The sequence below is a fragment of the Oncorhynchus nerka genome, linkage group LG23, assembly GCF_034236695.1.
Source record: "Oncorhynchus nerka isolate Pitt River linkage group LG23, Oner_Uvic_2.0, whole genome shotgun sequence".
In the NCBI taxonomy this organism is placed as follows: domain Eukaryota; kingdom Metazoa; phylum Chordata; class Actinopteri; order Salmoniformes; family Salmonidae; genus Oncorhynchus; species Oncorhynchus nerka.
Genome location: NC_088418.1, coordinates 9,494,231 through 9,516,361, shown reverse-complemented (window position 1 = coordinate 9,516,361; position 22,131 = coordinate 9,494,231). Strand labels below are relative to the sequence as shown.

Genomic DNA, 22,131 nt, shown 5'->3' with positions numbered 1-22,131 from the left:
TGACTTTACGTTGTAGCTGTCATGTTGTTATATACGGTATGACTTTACGTTGTAGCTGTCATGTTGTTATATACGGTATGACTTTACGTTGTAGCTGTCATGTTGTTATATACGGTATGACTTTACGTTGTAGCTGTCATGTTGTTATATACGGTATGACTTTACGTTGTAGCTGTCATGTTGTTATATACGGTATGACTTTACGTTGTAGCTGTCATGTTGTTATATACGGTATGACTACGTTGTAGCTGTCATGTTGTTATATACGCTATGACTTTACGTTGTAGCTGTCATGTTGTTATATACGCTATGACTTTACGTTGTAGCTGTCATGTTGTTATATACGCTATGACTTTACGTTGTAGCTGTCATGTTGTTATATACGCTATGACTTTACGTTGTAGCTGTCATGTTGTTATATACGGTATGACTACGTTGTAGCTGTCATGTTGTTATATACGGTAGGACTACGTTGTAGTTGTCATGTTATATACGGTAGGACTACGTTGTAGCTGTCATGTTATATACGGTATGACTACGTTGTAGCTGTCATGTTGTTATATACGGTATGACTACGTTGTAGCTGTCATTTTGTTATATACGGTATGACTTTACGTTGTAGCTGTCATGTTGTTATATACGGTATGACTTTACGTTGTAGCTGTCATGTTGTTATATACGGTATGACTTTACGTTGTAGCTGTCATGTTGTTATATATGGTATGACTTTACGTTGTAGCTGTCATGTTGTTATATATGGTATGACTTTACGTTGTAGCTGTCATGTTGTTATATACGGTATGACTTTACGCGCATTAAAACTGTGGATGGAAACGTGGTTAAAGGCTTTAATAATGTTCCTGCTCCACCTTAAGCCCTTCCCCGTCCCCTCAGCTCCACATCCTCTCCTTCCCCTCAGCTCCACATCCTCTCCTTCCCCTCAGCTCCGCTCCACATCCTCTCCTTCCCCTCAGCTCCGCTCCACATCCTCTCCTTCCCCTCAGCTCCGCTCCACATCCTCTCCTTCCCCTCAGCTCCGCTCCACATCCTCTCCTTCCCCTCAGCTCCGCTCCACATCCTCTCCTTCCCCTCAGCTCCGCTCCACATCCTCTCCTTCCCCTCAGCTCCACTCCACATCCTCTCCTTCCCCTCAGCTCCACATCCTCTCCTTCCCCTCAGCTCCACATCCTCTCATTCCCCTCAGCTCCACTCCACATCCTCTCCTTCCCCTCAGCTCCACATCCTCTCCTTCCCCTCAGCTCCACATCCTCCCCTTCCCCTCAGCTCCACATCCTCCCCTTCCCCTCAGCTCCACATCCTCTCCTTCCCCTCAGCTCCACATCCTCTCCTTCCCCATCCTCTCCTTCCCCTCAGCTCCACATCCCTCCTTCCCCTCAGCTCCACCTCTCATCCTCCCCCTCCCCTCAGCTCCACTCCACATCCTCCCCTTCCCTCAGCTCCACATCCACATCCTCTCCTTCCCCTCACCTCCACTCCACATCCTCCCCTTCCCTCACCTCCACTCCACATCCTCTCCTTCCCCTCACCTCCACATCCACATCCTCTCCTTCCCCTCACCTCCCTTCCCCTCACTCCACATCCTCTCCTTCCCCTCAGCTCCACATCCTCCCCTTCCCCTCAACTCCACATCCTCTCCTTCCCCTCACCCATCCAGCTCCACATCCTCTCCTCCCCCTCACCTCCAGCTCCACATCCTCTCCTTCCCCTCAGCTCCACTCCACATCCTCTTCTTCCCCTCAGCTCACCTCCCTTCCCCTCACTTCCTCTCCTTCCCCTCAGCTCCGCTCCACATCCTCTCCTTCCCCTCCCAGCTCCCTCCACATCCTCTCCTTCCCCAGCTCCGCTCCACATCCTCTCCTTCCCCTCAGCTCCGCTCCACATCCTCTCTTCCCCTCAGCTCCGCTCCACATCCTTCCCCTCAGCTCCGCCACATCCTCTCCTTCCCCTCACTCCACATCCTCTCCTTCCCCTCAGCTCCGCTCCACATCCTCTCCTTCCCCTCAGCTCCGCTCCACATCCTCTCCTTCCCCTCAGCTCCGCTCCGCTCCACATCCTCTCCTTCCCCTCAGCTCCACATCCTCTCCTTCCCCTCAGCTCCACATCCTCTCATTCCCCTCAGCTCCACTCCACATCCTCTCCTTCCCCTCAGCTCCACATCCTCTCCTTCCCCTCAGCTCCACATCCTCCCTTCCCCTCAGCTCCACATCCTCCCTTCCCCCTCAGCTCCACATCCTCTCCTTCCCTCAGCTCCACATCCTCTCCTTCCCCATCCTCTCCTTCCCCTCAGCTCCACATCCCTCCTTCCCCTCAGCTCCACTCCACATCCTCCCCTTCCCCTCAGCTCCACTCCACATCCTCCCCTTCCCCTCAGCTCCACTCCACATCCTCTCCCCTTCCCTCACCTCCTCACTCCACATCCTCCCCTTCCCCTCACCTCCACTCCACATCCTCTCCTTCCCTCACCTCCACTCCACATCCTCTCCTTCCCCTCACCTCCACCTTCCCCTCCCACATCCTCTCCTTCCCCTCAGCTCCACATCCTCCCCTTCCCCTCAACTCCACATCCTCTCCTTCCCCTCACCTCCACTCCTCTCCTTCCCCTCACCTCCACTCCACATCCTCTCCTCCCCCTCACCTCCACTCCACATCCTCTCCTTCCCCTCAGCTCCACTCCACATCCTCTTCTTCCCCTCACCTCCACTCCATTTCCTCTCCTTCCCCTCACCTCCGCTCCACATCCTCTCCTTCCTCAGCTCCGCTCCACATCCTCTCCTTCCCCTCAGCTCCGCCTCCACATCCTCTCCTTCCCCTCAGCTCCGCTCCACATCCTCTCCTTCCCCTCAGCTCCGCTCCACATCCTCTCCTTCCCCTCAGCTCCGCTCCACATCCTCTCCTTCCCCTCTGCTCCGCTCCACATCCTCTCCTTCCCCTCAGCTCCGCTCCACATCCTCTCCTTCCCCTCAGCTCCACATCCTCTCCTTCCCCTCAGCTCCACATCCTCTCATTCCCTCAGCTCCACTCCACATCCTCTCCTTCCCCTCAGCTCCACATCCTCTCCTTCCCCTCAGCTCCACATCCTCCCTTCCCCTCAGCTCCACATCCTCCCCTTCCCCTCAGCTCCACATCCTCTCCTTCCCCTCAGCTCCACATCCTCCTCCCCATCCTCTCCTTCCCCTCAGCTCCACATCCCCTCCTCCTCCCCTCAGCTCCACACATCCTCCCTTCCCCTCAGCTCCACTCCACATCCTCCCTTCCCCCTCAGCTCCACTCCACATCCTCTCCTTCCCCTCACCTCCACTCCACATCCTCCCCCTCCCCTCACCTCCACTCCACACCTCTCCTTCCCTCACCTCCACTCCCACATCCTCTCCTTCCCCTCACCTCCACTCCACATCCTCTCCTTCCCCTCACCTCCACTCCACATCCTCCCCTTCCCCTCCACTCCACATCCTCTCCTTCCCCTCACCTCCACTCCACATCCTCTCCTCCCCCTCACCTCCACTCCACATCCTCTCCTTCCCCTCAGCTCCACTCCACATCCTCTTCTTCCCCTCCACCTCCACTCCACTCCTCTCCTTCCCCTCAGCTCCACATCCACATCCTCTTCTTCCCCTCACCTCCACTCCACATCCTCTCCTTCCCTCAGCTCCACTCCACATCCTCTCCTTCCCCTCACTCCACTCCACATCCTCTCCTTCCCCTCACCTCCACTCCACATCCTCTCCTCCCCCTCACCTCCACTCCACATCCTCTCCTTCCCCTCAGCTCCACTCCACATCCTCTTCTTCCCCTCACCTCCACTCCACTTCCTCTCCTTCCCAGCTCCCTCCACATCCTCTTTCTTCCTCACCTCCACTCCACACCCTCTCTCCTTCCCCTCACCTCCACTCCACATCCTCTCCTTCCCCTCACCTCCACATCCACATCCTCTCCTTCCCTCACCTCCACTCCACATCCTCCTTCCCCCTCCACTCCACATCCTCTCCTTCCCCTCACCTCCACTCCACATCCTCTCCTCCCCTCACCTCCACTCCACATCCTCTCCTTCCCCTCAGCTCCACTCCACATCCTCTTCTTCCCCTCACCTCCACTCCACTTCCTCTCCTTCCCCTCAGCTCCACTCCACATCCTCTTCTTCCCCTCACCTCCACTCCACATCCTCTCCTTCCCCTCAGCTCCACTCCACATCCTCTCCTTCCCCTCACCTCCACTCCACATCCTCTCCTTCCCCTCTGCTCCGCTCCACATCCTCTCCTTCCCCTCAGCTCCGCTCCACATCCTCTCCTTCCCCTCAGCTCCACATCCTCTCCTTCCCCTCAGCTCCACATCCTCTCATTCCCCTCAGCTCTCCTTCCCCTCAGCTCCCACATCCTCTCCTTCCCCTCAGCTCCACATCCTCTCCTTCCCCTCAGCTCCACATCCTCCCCTTCCCCTCAGCTCCACATCCTCCCCTTCCCCTCAGCTCCACATCCTCTCCTTCCCCTCAGCTCCACATCCTCTCCTTCCCCATCCTCTCCCTTCCCCTCAGCTCCACATCCCTCTCCTTCCCCTCAGCTCAGCTCCACTCCACATCCTCCCCTTCCCCTCAGCTCCACTCCACATCCTCCCCTTCCCCTCAGCTCCACTCCACATCCTCTCCTTCCCCTCACCTCCACTCCACATCCTCCCCTTCCCCTCACCTCCACTCCACACCCTCTCCTTCCCCTCACCTCCACTCCACATCCTCTCCTTCCCCACCTCCCTCCACTCCACATCCTCTCCTTCCCCTCACCTCCACTCCACTCCACATCCTCCCCTTCCCCTCCACTCCACATCCTCTCCTTCCCACTCACTCCACATCCTCTCCTCCCCCTCACCTCCACTCCACATCCTCTCCTTCCCTCAGCTCCACTCCACATCCTCTTCTTCCCTCACCTCCACTCCACATCCTCTCCTTCCCCTCAGCTCCACTCCACATCCTCTTCTTCCCCTCACCTCCACTCCACATCCTCTCCTTCCCCTCAGCTCCACCCATCCTCTCCTTCCCCTCACCTCCACTCCACATCCTCTCCTTCCCCTCACCTCCACTCCACATCCTCTCCTTCCCCTCACCTCCACATCCTCATCCTCACCTCCACTCCACTTCCTCTCCTTCCCCTCACCTCCACTCCACATCCTCCCCTTCCCCTCACCTCCACATCCTCTCCTTCCCCTCAGCTCCACATCCTCTCCTTCCCCTCAGCTCCAGCTTCCTCTCCTTCCCCTCAGCTCCACTCCACTTCCTCTCCTTCCCCTCACCTCCACTCCACATCCTCTCCTTCCCTCAGCTCCATATCCTCTCCCCTTCCCCTCAGCTCCACATCCTCTCCTTCCCCTCAGCTCCACATCCTCTCCTTCCTCAGCTCCACTCAGCTCCCCCACTCCACATCCTCTCCTTCCCCTCAGCTCCACATCCTTCCCCTCAGCTCCACTCCACATCCTTCCCCTCAGCTCCACTCCACATCCTCTCCTTCCCCTCAGCTCCACATCCTCTCCTTCCCCTCAGCTCCACATCCTCTCGTTCCGCTCAGCTCCACATCCTCTCCTTCCCCTCAGCTCCACATCCTTCCCCTCAGCTCCACTCCACATCCTCTCCTTCCCCTCAGCTCCACATCCTCTCCTTCCCCTCAGCTCCAAATCCTCTCCTTCCCCTCAGCTCCACATCCTTCCCCTTCCCCTCAGCTCCACTCCACATCCTCTCCTTCCCCTCAGCTCCACATCCTCTCCTTCCCCTCAGCTCCACATCCTCTCCTTCCCCTCCACTCCACATCCTCTCCTCCCCTCAGCTCCACTCCACTTCCTCTCCTTCCCCTCAGCTCCACATCCTCTCAGCCCCACATCCTCTCCTTCCCCTCAGCTCCACTCCACATCCTCTCCCTCCCCTTAGCTCCACTCCACATCCCCTCCTTCCCCTCAGCACAACTCCACATCCTCTCCTTCCCCTCAGCACAGCTCCACATCCTCTCCTTCCCCTCAGCTCCACTCCACATCCTCTCCTTCCCCTCAGCTCCACTCCACATCCTCTCCGTCCCCTCAGCTCCACTCCACATCCTCTCCTTCCCCTCAGCTCCACATCCTCTCCTTCCCCTCAGCTCCACATCCCCTCCTTCCCCTCAGCTCCACATCCTCTCGTTCCGCTCAGCTCAGCTCCACATCCTCTCCTTCCCCTCAGCTCCACATCCTCCCCTTCCCCTCACCTCCACATCCTCTCCTTCCCCTCAGCTCCACTCCACTTCCTCTCCTTCCCCTCAGCTCCACTCCACTTCCTCTCCTTCCCCTCACCTCCACTCCACATCCTCCCCTTCCCCTCAGCTCCACTCCACATCCTCTCCTTCCCCTCAGCTCCACTCCACATCCTCTCCTTCCCCTCAGCTCCACTCCACATCCTCTCCTTCCCCTCAGCTCCACATCCTCTCCTTCCCCTCAGCTCCACATCCTCTCCTTCCCCTCAGCTCCACATCCTCTCCTTCCCCTCAGCTCCACATCCTCTCGTTCCGCTCAGCTCCACATCCTCTCCTTCTCCTCAGCTCCACTCCACATCCTCTCCTTCCCCTCAGCTCCACATTCTCTCCTTCCCCTCAGCTCCAAATCCTCTCCTTCCCTCAGCTCCACATCCTCTCCTTCCCCTCAGCTCCACATCCTCTCCTTCCCCTCAGCTCCACATCCTCTCCTTCCCCTCAGCTCCACAACCTCTCCTTCCCCTCCGCTCCACATCCTCTCCTCCCCCTCAGCTCCACTCCACTTCCTCTCCTTCCCCTCAGCACAGCCCCACATCCTCTCCTTCCCCTCACCTCCACTCCACATCCTCTCCTTCCCCTCAGCTCCACTCCACATCCTCTCCTTCCCCTCAGCTCCACTCCACATCCTCTCCTTCCCCTCAGCTCCACATCCTCTCCTCCCCTCAGCTCCACTCCACATCCTCTCCCTTCCCCTCAGCTCCACATCCTCTCCTTCCCCTCAGCTCCACATCCTCCCTTCCCCCCTCAGCTCCATCATCCTCTCGTTCCGCTCAGCTCAGCTCCACATCCTCTCCTTCCCCTCAGCTCCACTCCACATCCTCTCCTTCCCTCAGCTCCACTCCACATCCTCCCTTCCCTCCTCTCCTCCTTCCCCTCAGCCTCCCCGTCCCCTCAGCTCCACTCCACATCCTCTCCTTCCCCTCAGCTCCACATCTTCTCCTTCCCCTCAGCTCCACATCCCCTCCTTCCCCTCAGCTCCACATCCTCTCGTTCCGCTCAGCTCAGCTCCACATCCTCTCGTTCCGCTCAGCTCCACTCCACATCCTCTCCTTCCCCTCAGCTCCACTCCACATCCTCTCCTTACCCTCAGCTCCACATCCTCCCCTTCCCCTCAGCTCCACATCCTCAGCTCCACATCCTCCCCTTCCCCTCAGCTCCACATCCTCTCGTTCCGCTCAGCTCCACATCCTCTCCTTCCCCTCAGCTCCACATCCTTCCCCTCAGCTCCACTCCACATCCTCTCCCTCCCCTCAGCTCCACATCCTCTCCTTCCCCTCAGCTCCACATCCTCCCCTTCCCCTCAGCTCCACATCCTCCCCTTCCCCTCAGCTCCACATCCTCCCCTTCCCCTCAGCTCCACATCCTCAGCTCCACATCCTCCCCTTCCCCTCAGCTCCACATCCTCTCGTTCCGCTCAGCTCCACATCCTCTCCTTCCCCTCAGCTCCACATCCTTCCCCTCAGCTCCAAATCCTCTCCTTCCCTCAGCTCCACATCCTCTCCTTCCCCTCAGCTCCAAATCCTCTCCTTCCCCTCAGCTCCACATCCTCTCCTTCCCCCCTCAGCTCCACATCCTCAGCTCCACATCCTCCCCTCCCCTCAGCTCCACATCCTCATCCTTCCCCTCAGCTCCACTCCACATCCTCTCCTTCCCCCCTCAGCTCCACTCCACATCCTCTCCTTCCCCTCAGCTCCACATCCTCCCCTTCCCCTCAGCTCCACATCCTCCCCCTCCCCTTCCCCTCAGCTCCACATCCTCCCCTTCCCCTCAGCTCCACATCCTCAGCTCCACATCCTCCCCTTCCCCTCAGCTCCACATCCTCTCCTTCCCCTCAGCTCCACTCCACATCCTCTCCTTCCCCTCAGCTCCACTCCACATCCTCTCCTTCCCCTCAGCTCCACATCCTCTCCTTCCCTCAGCTCCACATCCTCTCCTTCCCTTCCCCTCAGCTCCACATCCTCTCCTTCCCCTCAGCTCCACATCCTCTCCTTCCCCTCAGCTCCACATCCTCTCCTTCCCCTCAGCTCCACATCCTCTCCTTCCCCTCAGCTCAGCTCCACATCCTCTCCTTCCCCTCAGCTCCACATCCTCCCCTTCCCCTCAGCTCCACATCCTCCCCTTCCCCTCAGCTCCACATCCTCAGCTCCACATCCTCCCCTTCCCCTCAGCTCCACATCCTCAGCTCCACATCCTCCCCCTTCCCCCACATCAGCTCCACTCCACATCCTCTCCTTACCCTCAGCTCCACTCCACATCCTCTCCTTACCCTCAGCTCCACTCCACATCCTCTCCTTCCCCTCAGCTCCACATCCTCTCCTTCCCCTCAGCTCCACTCCACATCCTCTCCTTCCCCTCAGCTCCACTCCACATCCTCTCCTTCCTTCCCCTCAGCTCCACATCCACATCCTCTCCTTCCTCAGCTCCACATCCTCTCCTTCCCCTCAGCTCCACATCCTCTCCCCAGCTCAGCTCCACATCCTCTCCTTCCCTCAGCTCCACATCCTCCCCTTCCCTCAGCTCCACATCCTCCCCTTCCCCTCAGCTCCACATCCTCAGCTCCACATCCTCCCCTTCCCCTCAGCTCCACATCCTCTCCTTCCCCTCAGCTCCACATCCTCTCCTTCCCCTCAGCTCCACATCCTCTCCTTCCCCTCAGCTCCACATCCTCCCCTTCCCCTCAGCTCCACATCCTCCCCTTCCCCTCAGCTCCACATCCTCCCCTTCCCCTCAGCTCCACTCCACATCCTCCCCTTCCCCTCAGCTCCACTCCACATCCTCTCCTTCCCCTCAGCTCCACATCCTCTCCTTCCCCTCAGCTCCACATTCCCTCCTTCCCCTCAGCTCCACATCCTCTCCTTCCCCTCAGCTCCACATCCTTCCCCTCAGCTCCACATCCTTCCCCTCAGCTCCACATCCTTCCCCTCAGCTACACATCCTCTCCTCCCCCCTCAGCTCCACATCCTCTCCTCCCCCTCAGCTCCACATCCTCTCCTTCCCCTCAGCTCCACATCCTCTCCTCCTCAGCTCAGCTCCTCCACATCCTCTCCTTCCTCAGCTCCACATCCTCTCCTTCCCCTCAGCTCCACATCCTCTCCTTCCCCTCAGCTCCACATCCTCTCCTTCCCCTCAGCTCCACATCCTCTCCTTCCCCTCAGCTCCACATCCTCTCCTTCCCCTCAGCTCCACATCCTCCCCTTCCCCTCAGCTCCACCTCCTCCCAGCTCCACAACCTTCCCCCTCAGCTCCACATCCTCCCTTCCCCTCAGCTCCACATCCTCCCCTTCCCCTCAGCTCCACATCCTCCCTTCCCCTCAGCTCCACATCCTCCCCTTCCTCAGCTCCACATCCTCCCTTCCCCTCAGCTCCACATCCTCCCCTTCCCTCAGCTCCACATCCTCCCCTTCCCTCAGCTCCACAACCTCTCCTTCCCCCCTCAGCTCCACATCCTCCCCTTCCCCTCAGCTCAACATCCTCCCCTTCCCCTCAGCTCCACATCCTCTCCTTCCCCTCAGCTCCACATCCTCTCCTTCCCCTCAGCTCCACATCCTCTCCTTCCCCTCAGCTCCACATCCTCCCCTTCCCCTCAGCTCCACTCCACATCCTCTCCTCCCCTCACCTCCACTCCACATACTCTCCTTCCCATCAGCTCCACTCCACATCCTCTCCTTCCCCTCAGCTCCACTCCACATCCTCTCCTCCCCCCCTCACCTCCACTCCACATCCTCACCTCCACTCCACATCCTCTCCTTCCCCTCACCTCCACTCCACATCCTCTCCTCCCCCAGCTCCACCTCCAGCTCCACATCCTCTCCTCCCCTCACCTCCACTCCACATCCTCTCCTTCCCCTCACCTCCACTCCACATCCTCTCCTTCCCCTCAGCTTCACTCCATTCTCCTCTCCTCCCTCCTCTACCTCGGCATCACTCCACTTCACCCCGTGGCTGTCTGAGAGCCTGTTTGCGTCACCAGTCACAGATAGACGGATGTGATGCTCTGCAAACACACAGCCCACTCAGATGAGCATTCACGGGCACACACATATACACACACATACACACACACACACACACACACACTGACACACAGCGCCATCAAGATGAAGATGACGCATTCAGTTGGCTTGGGCTAGATGGAGAGGTGGCAGGCAGGGTCGTAGGTCAGGTGGATGCATCTCTCCAGGGTCTTTGTGTGAAAGCGGGGTCGTAGGTCAGTTGGATGCATCTCTCCAGTGTCTTTGTGTGAAAGCAGGGTCGTAGGTCAGGTGGAAGCATCTCTCCAGGGTCTTTGTGTGAAAGCGGGGTCGTAGGTCAGGTGGATGCATCTCTCCAGGGTCTTTGTGTGAAAGCAGGGGTCGTAAGTCAGGTGGATGCATCTCTCCAGGGTCTTTGTGTGAAAGCAGGGTCGTAGGTCAGGTGGATGCATCTCTCCATGGCCTTTGTGTGAAAGCGGGGTCGTAGGTCAGGTGGATGCATCTCTCCATGGTCTTTGTGTGAAAGCGGGGTCGTAGGTCAGGTGGATGCATCTCTCCAGTGTCTTTGTGTGAAAGCGGGGTCGTAGGTCAGGTGGATGCATCTCTCCAGGGTCTTTGTGTGAAAGCGGGGTCGAAGGTCAGGTGGATGCATCTCTCCAGGGTCTTTGTGTGAAAGCGGGGTCGTAGGTCAGGTGGATGCATCTCTCCAGGGTCTTTGTGTGAAAGCGGGGTCGTAGGTCAGGTGGATGCATCTCTCCAGGGTCTTTGTGTGAAAGCAGGGGTCGTAGGTCAGGTGGATGCATCTCTCCAGGGTCTTTGTGTGAAAGCGGGGTCGAAGGTCAGGTGGATGCATCTCTCCAGGGTCTTTGTGTGAAAGCGGGGTCGTAGGTCAGGTGGATGCATCTCTCCAGGGTCTTTGTGTGAAAGCGGGGTCGTAGGTCAGGTGGATGCATCTCTCCAGGGTCTTTGTGTGAAAGCAGGGGTCGTAGGTTAGGTGGATGCATCTCTCCATGGTCTTTGTGTGAAAGCAGGGTCGTAGGTCAGGTGGATGCATCTCTCCAGGGTCTTTGTGTGAAAGCGGGGTCGTAGGTCAGGTGGATGCATCTCTCCATGGTCTTTGTGTGAAAGCAGGGTCGTAGGTCAGGTGGATGCATCTCTCCAGGGTCTTTGTGTGAAAGCGGGGTCGTAGGTCAGGTGGATCCATCTCTCCAGGGTCTTTGTGTGAAAGCGGGGTCGTAGGTCAGGTGGATGCATCTCTCTAGAGCTGGGGGAGGGAAAGGTGGGAGGAAGTGATGATTTGATAAAGATGACAGATGCACTCAAAAAATCGATCCCATCAGAGCTGGAAATGAAAAGGGTGGGTGCTTAACAAATGATACTGATGACTGATCATGATAGGGAGACGGGGTGGGGATTTGTTGTACGTGGGTTTAAATGTGACTGTGTTCCATGTAATGTCCTTACAAGCTGTAGCCAATAATAGATGGCTTATTATATAACCCGCCACAGAATATCTATTCACACCGTTGAAATGACAATGTATTTGTTTTGCTTGTCAATTATGTAAATAGCCATTTTTTTTCTCCCTGTTTTTAAAATGGGGAATCTGTGATTGTTACATCTATTTATTGACTCAAATGAGTGATCTATATAGCCATTTTGATTCTTGAAGAGTATATTCTAAATTACTCGTGAGCTTAGTTCAAACGGTCTTACTTACTCCATCACTCCCCCAAATATAAGATTGTAGTACTCCATTGTTTGTAAACAATGGGATTGTAAACAAACACTGTATAGCCTCAAAACAAGATTCAACAATCATCTTGATGTCACGGATGGTTAGTCCTTTGCAATAATTGCACCGTCTCCACATTTGCGAGTGGTTAAATCGCTCAGCTGTATACCGAAAAAGTGGTGGGGCGGGTTTGTTGTTTGAATCCCAGATTCCCCCTTTAATAAAGGTCTCTATCATCATACATTTATTTTCCGTAGTTTTTTTTTAACAAAAAATTGTTTCTCTGGGCCTGTGTGATCAATATGTTGTCTATTGAAATCTAGAAATCTTAAATCTAGAATCTATTAGGCATTATTTCTATGTTGTAACCAGTGTGTTTTGCGTTATCTGTCTGCAGCACCTGTTTCCTGATGGGACCCGTGAAGCAGCTGAAGAGAATGTTTGAACCGACCAGACTGATAGCCACCTGTGTTGTGTTGGTAACTACCTACTGCACATCCACGTATTCAACTGTTAAATAGCCTAGCTTCTGCTTATAGCCTAGCTTCTGCTTATAGCCTAGCTTCTGCTTATAGCCTAGCGTCTGCTTATAGCCTAGCTTCTGTTTAAAGCCTAGCTTCTGCTTATAGCCTAGCTTCTGCTTATAGCCTAGCTTCTGTTTAAAGCCTAGCTTCTGCTTATAGCCTAGCTTCTGCTTATAGCCTAGCGTCTGCTTATAGCCTAGCTTCTGCTTATAGCCTAGCTTCTGCTTATAGCCTAGTGTCTGCTCATAGCCTAGTGTCTGCTCATAGCCTAGCGTCTGCGCATAGCCTAGCTTCTGCGCATAGCCTAGCTTCTGCTTATAGCCTAGCGTCTGCTTATAGCCTAGCGTCTGCTTATAGCCTAGCGTCTGCTCATAGCCTAGCGTCTGCGCATAGCCTAGCTTCTGCTTATAACCTAGCTTCTGCTTATAGCCTAGCGTCTGCTTATAGCCTAGCGTCTGCTTATAGCCTAGCTTCTGCTCATACCCTAGCGTCTGCTCATAGCCTAGCGTCTGCTTATAGCCTAGCTTCTGCTTATAGCCTAGCGTCTGCTTATAGCCTAGCGTCTGCTCATAGCCTAGCGTCTGCTCATAGCCTAGCGTCTGCGCATAGCCTAGCGTCTGCGCATAGCCTAGCTTCTGCGCATAGCCTAGCTTCTGCGCATAGCCTAGCGTCTGCTTATAGCCTAGCTTCTGCTTATAGCCTAGCTTCTGCTTATAGCCTAGCGTCTGTTTAAAGCCTAGCTTCTGCTTATAGCCTAGCTTCTGCTTATAGCCTAGCTTCTGCTTATAGCCTAGCGTCTGCTTAAAGCCTAGCTTCTGCTTCCACTGCTCCCGAGTGGCGCAGCGGTCTAAGGCACTGCAGTCCCTGGTTCGAATCCTGGCTGAATCACATCCGGTTGTGATTGGGAGTCCCATAGGGCGGCGCACAATTGGCCCAGCGTCGTCCGGGTTTGGCCCGGGGGTAGGCCGTCATTGTAAAAATAAGAATTTGTTCTTTAACTGACTTGCCTAGTTTAAATAGAGGTTTAGTAACAAATAAAATTGACATGAGATTGACATTTTATAAAAGGACATACACAGATGTCCTTGTCAACCAATGTTAAGTTAAACAACCGCATACAACGATCATAGTAGGTAATCCCACAGCAGCTTTTCTCATTCGGGCTGACTTTGCTGAGAGCTGCTTTATTGAAGACAGGTTGTATTTACTACGACTGTGATGATACGTGATTTATCTCACCTAGCTACCTTGAGGACAGGTTGTATTTACTACGACTGTGATAAGTGATTTATCTCACCTAGCTACCTTGAGGACAGGTTGTATTTACTCCGACTGTGATGATACGTGATTTATCTCACCTAGCTACCTTGAGGACAGGTTGTATTTACTACGACTGTGATGATACGTGATTTATCTCACCTAGCTACCTTGAGGACAGGTTGTATTTACTACGACTGTGATGATACGTGATTTATCTCACCTAGCTACCTTGAGGACAGGTTGTATTTACTACGGATACGTGATTTATCTCACCTAGCTACCTGAGGACAGGTTTTATTTACTACGACTGTGATGATACGTGATTTATCTCACCTAGCTACCTTGAGGACAGGTTGTATTTACTACGACTGTGATGATACGTGATTTATCTCACCTAGCTACCTTGAGGACAGGTTTTATTTACTACGACTGTGATGATACGTGATTTATCTCACCTAGCTACCTTGAGGACAGGTTGTATTTACTACGACTGTGATGATACGTGATTTATCTCACCTAGCTACCTTGAGGACAGGTTTTATTTACTACGACTGTGATGATACGTGATTTATCTCACCTAGCTACCTTGAGGACAGGTTGTATTTACTACGACTGTGATGGTAAGTGATTTATCTCACCTAGCTACCTTGAGGACAGGTTGTATTTACTACGACTGTGATGATACGTGATTTATCTCACCTAGCTACCTTGAGGACAGGGTTTATTTACTACGACTGTGATGATAAGTGATTTATCTCACCTAGCTACCTTGAGGACAGGGTTTATTTACTACGTGTCACGTAGAGTAGGCCAGAAGGCTAAACTGGATAACCTAACCTCTATCAAAATAAAAAGATGGCGGAGCCGCAAAAGTTCTTCTGTGCAAAGGTGTTTATTTACAAGTGATTCCGGAACAAAAAACAACAGTACTGCCATCAACGTCTACCTTATGGGACAGCTTAAAAACAATGCTGCCCCATCCACAGCTCAATCCAAAATTGCCTCCTCATGACTGAAAGAGAGGCTCCTTTTGTAGGGCTAGCCCCTCCCCTCAGAACAATTAACCCTAATTAATTAATCAATTAACAATACAAACCTACATTTTCCATGAACTAAACATACTAAAGGATATACATTGCAACACGGTTTTAAACAATATCACAACATAACATTTACAACATTACATCACTACTGACAATATCTTTCAATATGCCCATATGCATTAATGAGCCATTTGGGACAGGCACTATAAAGCCAACCCAATTCCCTTAGCTCGGGTCCTTTTCCAGCATACCCGGAAGCTACAGAGATGGAGAGGGAGGAACAGAACAAACAAACAATGCGCTCATCCACAACATCGACAAGTATAATAATTATTGTATCTCTCAAATATGAACATTGACAAGTGTGAAATGCATGCACCAAGACAGAAGTTAATTTGTGTGTCGACCCACATTGTTAACTTATGGTATAATGGCGCAGGGAGGAGTGATGAATATGTGTGTGCGTTAAAGAACCAAATGCTGCCCGCGGCCAGTGACGGACTTCTACGTCACACTACGACTGTGATAAGTGATTTATCTCACCTAGCTACCTTGAGGACAGGGTTTATTTACTACGACTGTGATGATACGTGATTTATCTCACCTAGCTACCTTGAGGACAGGGTTTATTTACTACGACTGTGATGATACGTGATTTATCTCACCTAGCTACCTTGAGGACAGGGTTTATTTACTACGACTGTGATGATACGTGATTTATCTCACCTAGCTACCTTGAGGACAGGTTGTATTTACTACGACTGTGATGATACGTGATTTATCTCACCTAGCTACCTTGAGGACAGGGTTTATTTACTACGACTGTGATGATACGTGATTTATCTCACCTAGCTACCTTGAGGACAGGTTGTATTTACTACGACTGTGATGATACGTGATTGTCTAGCTAGATTAATGCTTAGGTTTAGTCCGTTTTTTCCTCTACACAGCGGCCCCTTAAGCCTAGCATGCCGATATCAGCAAACAGAGAAGCTGCATCCCCACTTTCAAAATAGGGAAGCTAACGCTAACGTAACGCTAAAGTAACGCAAACGTATGTTTTTGCACCCCCCCCCCCTGCAATAAAGTTTTAAACTTTGAAAACACAAAATGTCACAGTATGATGCATTTTGGATGTATATCTCCTTTAAGACACTGGTTTAGTGTTCCATGATACTTCTGTTCTCAAGGGATAGGACAGACGGACACACTGGTTTAGTGTTCCATGATACTTCTGTTCTCAAGGGATAGTCTGCCACTAGCTTAGGACAGACGGACACTAGTTTAGGACAGACGGACACTGGTTTAGTGTTCCATGATACTTCTGTTCTCAAGGGATAGTCTGCCACTAGTTTAGGACAGACGGACACTGGTTTAGTGTTCCATGATACTTCTGTTCTCAAGGGATAGGACAGACGGACACTAGTTTAGCACAGACGGACACTGGTTTAGTGTTCCATGATACTTCTGTTCTCAAGGGATAGTCTGCCACTAGTTTAGGACAGACGGACACTGGTTTAGTGTTCCATGATACTTCTGTTCTCAAGGGATAGTCTGCCACTAGTTTAGGACAAACGGACACTGGTTTAGTGTTCCATGATACTTCTGTTCTCAAGGGATAGGACAGACGGACACTAGCTTAGGACAGACGGACACTAGCTTAGGACAGACGGACACTAGTTTAGGACAGACGGACACTGGTTTAGTGTTCCATGATACTTCTGTTCTCAAGGGATAGTCTGCCACTAGTTTAGGACAGATGGACACTAGTTTAGGACAGACGGACACTGGTTTAGTGTTCCATGATACTTCTGTTCTCAAGGGATAGTCTGCCACTAGTTTAGGACAGACAGACACTAGTTTAGGACAGACGGACACTAGTTTAGGACACACGGACACTAGCTTAGGACAGACAGACACTAGTTTAGGACAGACGGACACTAGTTTAGGACAGACGGACACTAGTTTAGGACAGACGGACACTAGTTTAGGACACAAGGACACTAGCTTAGGACACAAGGACACTAGCTTAGGACAGACGGACACTAGCTTAGGACAGACGGACACTAGCTTAGGACACACCGGACACTAGCTTAGGACACACGGACACTAGCTTAGGACACACGGACACTAGCTTAGGACAGACTGACACTAGTTTAGGACAGACGGACACTAGCTTAGGACAGACTGACACTAGTTTAGGACAGACGGACACTGCCTTAAGACAGACTGACACTAGTTTTTCCATGACTGAATAAGTCTAAACATTTTAAATGACAACTTAAAGAGTGAATGTAACTCCCGATGTGTCCTCCTGTTTTAGATTTGGTTGATTTAGGAAATGCTAGCAGACATGTTTTATTTCAAACGTGAGTTGGGTCCAGGGTGTTGTTCGTTGTGGGTGTCTCGTGCGTGTTCGCAGGTGGGAAGAGTTAGCCAAATTATTTAGCCAATTAGCTTCAGCCGGCTGGTGTACGACCGTGGCAAAGGTAGTTTGACTTTGGATAGCCCATCTCCGGGGCTATAAATTACACCATTTTAAAAGACACAATATTTTCATGTTCCACACTTTTTTAGTTTTGTAATTAAATGCTTTAAACACTTGTATATCAATTTCTACATTGCATAGTTGGTTTGAGGTTGAAATTCGTAGTTGAAATTTGAAAAAGTCGTTGAAATTTGGAGATATTGTCATTTTAATATAATGTCCCATGTACATTGTGTAATTTACAAATGGTCGCTAACAAGCCCCATTGGGATATCCAAAGTTGACCCAAATTTACCACAGGTATTACGATCAGGTCGTGTGCAGTTGCACTCTGAATTGATGATTACTTGTGTGCGGCCAGCTGTGGACATGTGGGCAGGATTGAAACAAACCTTCAATTACGTTCTGACACAGACATAACTACAAGTCTCACAAAACTAATACCTGTGGTAACTGCACGCGACTTGATCGTAATACCTGTGGTAAATTTGGGTCAAAATTATCCTATTTACATTTCGTAGTCAACTTTGGGATGCCAAATAGGCTGTTTTCTAATTTAAAAAAAAAAAGTTTTTTTTTAGGGTCAGTTACTCTTTTTAAGGTTGATCTGCTGTTAGGGCAAGTCAAAACACACAAAGCAGAGTGGTGATTTGAAGTAATTCCCTCACAGTAGATTACACATGAATCAAATGATGCGTTAATCACAGTAGAATAGATAATATGTTAATTTAACCAATATTCAGAAGGTTTACTTTTGTTTTTATCTTTCTGCCTCCAGCTCTGTCTCGTTTTGACTCTTTGTGCAGTTTTCTGGGTAAGTATCTGAAAGCCTCTAAACAGTTCAGTAGCCTACATTATGACCCTAACCCAACGTTTCCCAAACTCAGTCCTGGGGACCCCAAGAGGTGCATGTTTTGTTTTTTTTGCCCATAAATCTACACAGCTGATTTCAAATAATCAAAGCTTGATGATGAGTTGATTAATTAAATCAGCTGTGTAAGTGCTAGGGGCAAAACCCCAAACTTGTACCCTTTTGGGGTCCCCGGGACCGAGTTTGGGAAACGCTGCCATGTGCACTATAACAAATCTACAACACAGCTGTTTGACAAAAGACATGAGATTGGTTTTGTCTCTGTAGTGGCAAAAGAAGGGACTGGCCATCATCTTCTGCATTCTACAGTTCTTAGCAATGACATGGTAAGTAACACTATCCTCTCACACTTTATTTTAAGAGTGTGAAATGTCAGAATAATAGTAGAAAGAATAATGTATTTCAGCTTTTATTTCTTTCATCACATTCTCAGTGGGTCATAAGTTTACATACACTGAATTAGTATTTGGTAGCATTGCCTTTAAATTGTTTAACTTGGGTCAAACGTTTCGGGTAGCCTTCCACAAGCTTCCCACAAAAAGTTGGGTAAATTTTGGCCCATTCCTCCTGACAGAGCTGGTGTAACTGAGTCAGGTTTGTAGGCCTCCTTGCTCGATCACGCTTTTTCAGTTTTGTCCACACATTTTCTATAGGAATGAGGTCAGGGTTTTGTGATGGCCACTCCAATACCTTGACTTTGTTGTCCTTAAGCCATTTTGCCACAACTTTGGAAGTATGCTTGGGGTCATTGTCCATTTGGAAGACCCATTTGCAACCAAGCTTTAACTGATGACTGATGTCTTGAGATGCTTCAATATATCCACATCATTTTCCTACCTCATGATGCCATCTATTTTGTGAAGTGCACCAGTACCTCAGAACTTCCGAGGTCACCCTCCTCTCATGACCTCCGAGCCCCCCAGAGGTCACCCTCCTCTCATGACCTCCGAGCCCCCCAGAGGTCACCCTCCTCTCATGACCTCCGAGCCCCCCAGAGGTCACCCTCCTCTCATGACCTCCGAGCCCCCAGAGGTCACCCTCCTCTCATGACCTCCGAGCCCCCCAGAGGTCACCCTCCTCTCATGACCTCCGAGCCCCCAGAGGTCACCCTCCTCTCATGACCTCCGATCCCCCAGAGGTCACCCTCCTCTCATGACCTCCGAGCCCCCAGAGGTCACCCTCCTCTCATGACCTCCGAGCCCCCAGAGGTCACCCTCCTCTCATGACCTCCGAGCCCCCAGAGGTCACCCTCCTCTCATGACCTCCGAGCCCTCCAGAGGTCACCCTCCTCTCATGACCTCCGAGCCCCCCAGAGGTCACCTTCCTCTCATTCTGGCAAGATCTGAAAACAGCCTTTGGTGGAGGGAACCCCTCAAACGTTAATGAATTAGAGCCGTTTGCTGCTGAAGAGTGGGCCAAGTTGTCAGTAGAAAGGTGCTACAAGAAACATTTGTTGGCAGTTATTAAGGCTTTGCAACCCCCCCCCCCCCTAAAAAATAAATAATTGATTCAGCAGTTTGGAAAATCCAAAGGAATGTGTGGAGACCAGAAGTGTTTGTCAAATTCAAAAAAAAATTGGTAATTATTTATGGAAAGTGAAAGATGTCAATATCTTTGGCCGCAAATGTATCACAATCAACCTTCTTCAAAAGAGACACGCTATCTGCAACGTCTGTGCTGGTAAACTTTTCCTCCTTTGGTACATTTGCACGATGTCATAACACACCTACACAGTCTTCTATTGCTCACTTATCACCAGACTGCAGTTCACTTGATGGGGGGGGGTTGAGAGCAGAGCTGACTTGGTGCCAGCTGATTGGCTCACTGGGCTCGTGCGTATGCTGAATCCAGTACATGGGTAAACCCTTAGACGTGCACTGTGCACGTACTGTTGTACCTGCCTGTCCTGGATACAACCTGACTGGCAGGATCTCTGACTGTTATTGTACTGTTGTACCTGCCTGTCCTGGATACAACCTGACTGGCAGGATCTCTGACTGTTATCGTACTGTTGTACCTGCCTGTCCTGGACTGGCAGGATCTCTGACTGTTATTGTACTGTTGTACCTGCCTGTCCTGGATACAACCTGGCTGGCAGGATCTCTGACTGTTATCGTACTGTTGTACCTGCCTGTCCTGGATACAACCTGACTGGCAGGATCTCTGACTGTTATTGTACTGTTATACCTGCCTGTCCTGGATACAACCTGACTGGCAGGATCACTTGCAGGTCAATGAAATGTACATGCTGGAAAGCAGGACGCAAAAAGCACTTGTTGACGTTTTTGCATGTAGATGTTGAAAGGTTTGTATAGAGGCGTGTATGTTTGCATATTGATTGTGTGTGGGTGTGTGTCTAGCTGTCATTCCAACCTACTGAGATATGGGGGCGGCAGGGTAGCCTAGTGGTTAGAGCGTTGGACTAGTAACCGAAAGGTTGCAAGTTCGAATCCCCGAGCTGACAAGATACAAATCTGTCGTTCTGCCCCTGAACAGGCAGTTAACCCACTGTTCCTAGGCCGTCATTGAAAATAAGAATTTGTTCTTAACTGACTTGCCTAGTAAAATAAAAAAAATTAAATATCACCTTCCTCTCTCTCACTGTGGTACCTGTCCTAATCTGATATCACCTTCCTCTCTCACTGTGGTACCTGTCCTAGTCTGATAGATATCACATTCCTCTCTCACTGTGGTACCTGTCCTAGTCTGATAGATATCACCTTCCTCTCTCTCACTGTGGTACCTGTCCTAGTCTGATATCACCTTCCTCTCGCTCACTGTGGTACCTGTCCTAGTCTGATAGATATCACCTTCCTCTCTCACTGTGGTACCTGTCCTAGTCTGATAGATATCACATTCCTCTCTCTCACTGTGGTACCTGTCCTAGTCTGATAGATATCACATTCCTCTCTCTCACTGTGGTACCTGTCCTAGTCTGATAGATATCAACTTCCTCTCTCTCACTGTGGTACCTGTCCTAGTCTGATATCACCTTCCTCTCTCACTGTGGTACCTGTCCTAGTCTGATAGATATCACCTTCCTCTCTCACTGTGGTACCTGTCCTAGTATGATATATATCACCTTCCTCTCTCTCACTGTGGTACCTGTCCTAGTCTGATAGATATCACCTTCCTCTCTCTCACTGTGGTACCTGTCCTAGTCTGATAGATATCACCTTCCTCTCTCTCACTGTGGTACCTGTCCTAGTCTGATATCACCTTCCTCTCTCTCACTGTGGTACCTGTCCTAGTCTGATAGATATCACATTCCTCTCTCTCACTGTGGTACCTGTCCTAGTCTGATAGATATCACCTTCCGCTCTCTCACTGTGGTACCTGTCCTAGTCTGATAGATATCAGCTTCCTCTCTCTCACTGTAGTACCTGTCCTAGTCTGATAGATATCACCTTCCTCTCTCACTGTGGTACCTGTCCTAGTCTGATAGATATCACCTTCCTCTCTCACTGTGGTACCTGTCCTAGTATGATATATATCACCTTCCTCTCTCTCACTGTGGTACCTGTCCTAGTCTGATAGATATCACCTTCCTCTCTCTCACTGTGGTACCTGTCCTAGTCTGATAGATATCACCTTCCTCTCTCTCACTGTGGTACCTGTCCTAGTCTGATAGATATCACCTTCCTCTCTCTCACTGTGGTACCTGTCCTAGTCTGATAAATGCCACCTTCCTCTCTCACTGTGGTACCTGTCCTAGTCTGGTAGATGTACCACAGTGAGAGATGATAGTGACATGTCCTAGTCTGATAGATGTCACATTCCTCTCTCTCCACTGTGTGGTGCATGCCTGTCCTAGTCTGATAGACATCACCTTGGCAACCACCAGGCGTACACACACGCACGTCTTGGCACAGTACATCACATACGCACTCCGACACGCACTCAGACCTGTCTGTGTGTGGGAGTGTATTTCCTGTAACAATCCCCCCTCGGTCCATTGACC

The 22,131-nt window shown here is 51.5% G+C and overlaps 1 protein-coding gene across 1 annotated transcript in view; it reads left to right on the top strand.

The window, feature by feature from the left end:
* The window catches only part of sft2d1 (SFT2 domain containing 1), a 62,399-nt gene that overhangs the window by 17,577 nt on the left and 22,691 nt on the right, over positions 1-22,131 (top strand). Inside the window, exons 4-6 of the mRNA XM_065007828.1 lie at positions 12,382-12,463; positions 18,078-18,113; positions 18,438-18,496. Coding sequence (XP_064863900.1) covers positions 12,382-12,463; positions 18,078-18,113; positions 18,438-18,496 — 177 coding nt within the window. The remainder of the gene's footprint in view (positions 1-12,381; positions 12,464-18,077; positions 18,114-18,437; positions 18,497-22,131) is intronic.